The sequence below is a fragment of the Coptis chinensis genome, chromosome 6 (genome assembly GCF_015680905.1).
Source record: "Coptis chinensis isolate HL-2020 chromosome 6, ASM1568090v1, whole genome shotgun sequence".
NCBI lineage: Eukaryota > Viridiplantae > Streptophyta > Magnoliopsida > Ranunculales > Ranunculaceae > Coptis > Coptis chinensis.
In genome coordinates, this window is record NC_141461.1 from 22,964,239 (window position 1) to 22,968,922 (window position 4,684).

At 34.6% G+C, this 4,684-nt stretch overlaps 1 protein-coding gene across 1 annotated transcript; it reads left to right on the forward strand.

Moving 5' to 3' along the window:
* Nucleotides 1–331: 331 nt before the first annotated feature.
* Nucleotides 332–1,066, forward strand: LOC147492150 (mitochondrial metalloendopeptidase OMA1-like). Its single transcript, XM_086567422.1, has one exon. The coding sequence runs from the start codon at nucleotides 332–334 to the stop codon at nucleotides 1,064–1,066; it is 735 nt and encodes a 244-aa protein (XP_086423548.1).
* Nucleotides 1,067–4,684: the final 3,618 nt, after the last annotated feature.

The window sequence follows — 4,684 nt, forward strand, 5'->3', positions numbered from 1 at the left end:
ATCCCTGGAGTAGTGCCTCCAACAACTATGATTGATCTCCAAATTCTTTGGCTCTAACTAAAAATGCCAACTGAGCTCACATTTATTTTACAAATCTGAAGATATTATCAATATTCACCGATATCGATATTTTGGTCCCTGCTCTCACGAAAAAAACATATTTCCAAAACCCAAACAAGAAACATCAGAATCATGAGTTGGTACAGGAGAGCAAAGCTTGGAATCAAACAATCTCACTAATTCAACTACCCAACTTCATCGAAAGATTCCTATTCTAGTTTTCCAATTGTCTGTTTTACTAGTTTTCAAAGATATAGTTGGTTGCTGGTTTATGGGGATTACTGGTTTTGTTTTTTTTCGTCTTGGGGTACGTATTGAAAATGTTCCGTATACAAATCGGAAACATATCGTTGTTTGTTCCCCTATGCAGGAGAAACTACTAGCAAATTCTTGGTTGGAAGAGAGGAAGACTAAATATAAAGGAAAACTCTTAGATGAGAAGGATCCTCATAGTGTGAGGGCAAAGTTGATACTGAAAAATATTATTCAAGGATTAGAAAAAGAGGTGAAGCGTAATCCAAATAGTAATGCTTCGGGGTTTAATCATTATGATGAATTTAATTGGAATATATTAGTAGTGGATGAGTTAGCGATTAATGCATCCGCTATGGCTGGTGGAACTATTTTTATTTTGAGTGGAACGCTAGAAGTGCTTACCGATGGTGAAGTGGCAACACTCATTGGCCATGAAGTTGCGCATGTTGTAGCTCGACATCTCTTTGAATCCCCAAGAAGTTTATCAAGTCGTCGTAAGCAAGAATTGGAAGCAGATTACATTGGGCTACTATTGATGGCTTCAGCAGGATATAATCCTCGAGTAGCACCAGAATATTTTAGGAAAATCAGCTCGATGTATCCGGATTCGAAAGGAGATCATGAACATCCATCTTCTGAGGAAAGAGCAAACTTATTGTCTCAAGCTCATGTTATGGAACAAGCACTCACCATATACAAGGAGTCGTGGTCGGAATATTTTGTTAACTTAGTTTTCAAACGTAAAGCCTGAGATATGAAAACGAATACGACAGTTTGCAATGAAGTGAAAACGAATGTAGATGAGTAGATGTTTTTACCTGAACATCATCTTCAAAGTGTTTTTTTTCTTTCTTTCGATAGGATATTTTCAAAGTTACGGATGAGGTTTACAATCTGTGGTTAAAGGTTTACAAATTGGGGTGTGATGCAAGTTATTGTTAGGAAATGAAGTGTTTAAAGTGCGGTGCTTTGTGCCTCCCTGGTGGACAGATTATGGAGTTCACAGGATTGCTCCAAATATTTAGGTCAGACACTTGGATAGCTTTAAGTTTTCAGCATGGCGTTACACACACTGTTGCTCAACATGCGGCAAAACTATTCAAGAAATTTACTAAGCATTGTTCATGTAAATTGGTCCAAACTTGTGTGGTTTCCAAACGGAATTCCCCGGCACTCTTTCATATGTCGGATGGCTTTACTGGATGGTTTGAAAACAAGGCAGAAACTGATGCAATGGCATGTGGTTACTGATGATATGTGTATCCTATGTGGGCAGCATGCGAAAACTGAAGAACATCTATTTTTTAGTTGTTCTTATTCTCAAACAGTGTGGGCAATCTTACTGGCATGGGGGATATAACAAGTCGAGGGCAGCAACTTGGTTGGAGGAATTGAAATGGGTAACTGAGCATGGATATGGGAAAGGAGTTAAGAAGGATGCACTTCGATTGAGCTTTAATGGGTTCATGTATTGGGTGTGGAAGGAGGGGAACGAGAGAATTTTCAGCAACAAGAATTGTACAGCAGCACAGTTAGCTCAGTTGATATTCCAAGATGTTAAGACCAAGCTTCACTCAGTCAACTACAAAATGCAAAATGGACCCGAGAGAGAGCAACAAATGCACATATGGAATATTCACATCTATCCCATTTCAAGAAAAGTAGGATCAATTTTGTACTTGGGCTAAACCAGAGTTGGGGACGTATGCACTCAACACTGATGGCACCCTACAAGTACAAGACAACTTAGGAGGATGGGCAGCAACTATCCAGTATGATCAGGGTGAGGTTATTTGTGCAGCAAAGGGGAAATCTGATTTTTCTTCAATAGCTCTCATTGAACTTAAAGGTGTTGAAAAGGGGTTACAACCAGCAGTGACGCACAACATTAGAAAAATAAATGCCCAAACAGATTCCACTAATGTAGCGTCCTTTCTCAAGTCTAAGGAGTTTCCATGGCAGGCAAAGCATACTGTAATAGCAATGATTCGAAAGTTGATAGCCCAAATGGACTTATTCTCTATCCAGCACATACATAGAGAATGTAGCAGACTTGTGGACTCATTAGCATTAACATTCCATCTGTTAGATATATTGAGATTATTCCTAGTTCCTTTTCAGTGGATATGAAATTTTTTAGGGTGAACTAGTGTTACCCCTACTAGATGAGCCAATTAGAATTTCTCCCCACTAGATGGGAAATTAGGGTCTCCTTCCTAAATACACACACAAAAAATTTGGTCAATCCAATTTGACTTTTTTTTTTTATTTAGAGGGGAGACCCTAATTTCCCATCTACTCGGGGGAAATCCTAATTGGCTCATCTAGTGGGGGTAATATTGGTTAACCCCAAAAATTTATATATGAGGATGTAATTAGGGGTGCCAACTGGTTGGTTTTGGGTCGGGTCTTAGCGGTTTCGGTTTAGGTTTTATTATTTACGGTTTTATCGGTTTCCCAAAAATAGTATGAGAATTATAGATGTAAAACCATAAAACCCATTGGTTTTATGGTTTTCGGTTCTAATTCGGGTCTTTATTATTTATTATGATTATTAAACAATTTCAATAATTTAAATACTAAAATTTGCATTGTTTTTATTTTTATTTTTTTATTTTCCTACACGATAATATTTTATATATAATTAGTGATGTATCCATAGTTCGTGATTCCGAACGAAACTCCGGAATTCCGCCCGGAATTTCGGTTTTTCAAAAAAACGGAATTCCGAATATAGAGTTGAAATATCCGAAATTCTGAAATCATCCAAAATTCCGAATATAACAAGGGTCGAAATTTAATGAATTTCGGTTTTTGAATTTGTCGGAATTTCGAAAATTTTGAAATTCCGAACTATGGATGTATCAACAATCATATTTACATCAATTTATGAATATGTATCAATCATACACGTTAAAACATTTATTATTCATGTGATAATTTAAACCTTTGATATATAAATTAAAATAATCAAATATCTAACCTTATAATTTTGATTTTTTTTTACGTACATACACATATATTTGTTTCCTTGTATTAACTCAATCGTGTACACGTGCAATCACATATATTTGTTACATTGATATATTTTACGTGCATACACATATATTTGTACACGTGTATTAACTCGCATTTTAAATCAAACATGCGAGTACATACATCTTACAATTACATCTCATCACTAATTTTTAACATAAACACTATATATTGGTTTATAATAAGTGTGTGTACCCCAATATATCAAGCATGTGTATCCTATTTAAATATACACGTGCATAAGTTAATAAATATAAAATGTATTAGTTAATTCATAATATACACGTTGACATTATTATTAACAATTTATGATACACTTGTTTAACGTATAATTATAAAATATATATTTAACAACACACATTCACTGTTATGCTATATATATTTAATAGACTTTTACACGTAAAAAATATATTTTATATTATGATGTATGAGTTTGATTATCTTAAATGTAATATAAAATTAAATTTTATATATCGAAATCATAATAATCGGTTTCGGTTTCGGTTTGGGTACCCACGGGTTTTTACTATTCGGTTTAACGGTTTCGGTTCTTTATCGGTTCGGTTTTTAATGACCCATTTTAAATGGGTCTAACTTTTTAAGACTCAGAACCGGAACATTCGGTTTCGGTTTCGGATAATCGGGTACCTATTGGCACCCCTAGATGTAATAGAGAAAAAAAATTTAAGAATGTAATCATCTTTTTATTATCAATAAAAAGGAGTGGGGGACCTCTCTGGCCAATAAAAAAAAAGGATTTGAACCCTTTCAAGAGATGGCTAATTTGGTCAATATAATGCACTTTTTTTTTCAATATAAATAATTCATTCTCTAGTACCTAGTGATTTTATGCATTTTAAGGATTTTTAAGATCCAAGAAAAAGAACCGGTAGAATATCAATTCTTACTAGCCTAGCTTAAACCAATTTTCAATGCCTGAAACCTGCTTGGTGCTTCCCTTCCCAGGAAGTCAGCAAAACAAATTTATAGGCTACTAGAAACTTAGAAAGTAAATAAACTCTAAATCTAAATAGGTTGGTAGGGGTGCCAATGGGCACCCGATTACCTGGAACCGAATCGAAACCGAAAACGAGTGTTTCGGTTCTGGGTCTTAAAAAGTTAGATCCATTTAAAATGGGTCATTAAAAACCGAACCGATAAAGAATCAAAATCATAAAACCGAATAGTAAAAAACCCGTGGGTACCCAAACCAAAACCGGAACCGATTATTATGATTTCGATATATAAAATTTAGTATTATATTACATTTAAGATAATCAAACTCATACATAATATAATATAAAATATATTTTTTACGTGTAAAAGTCTATTA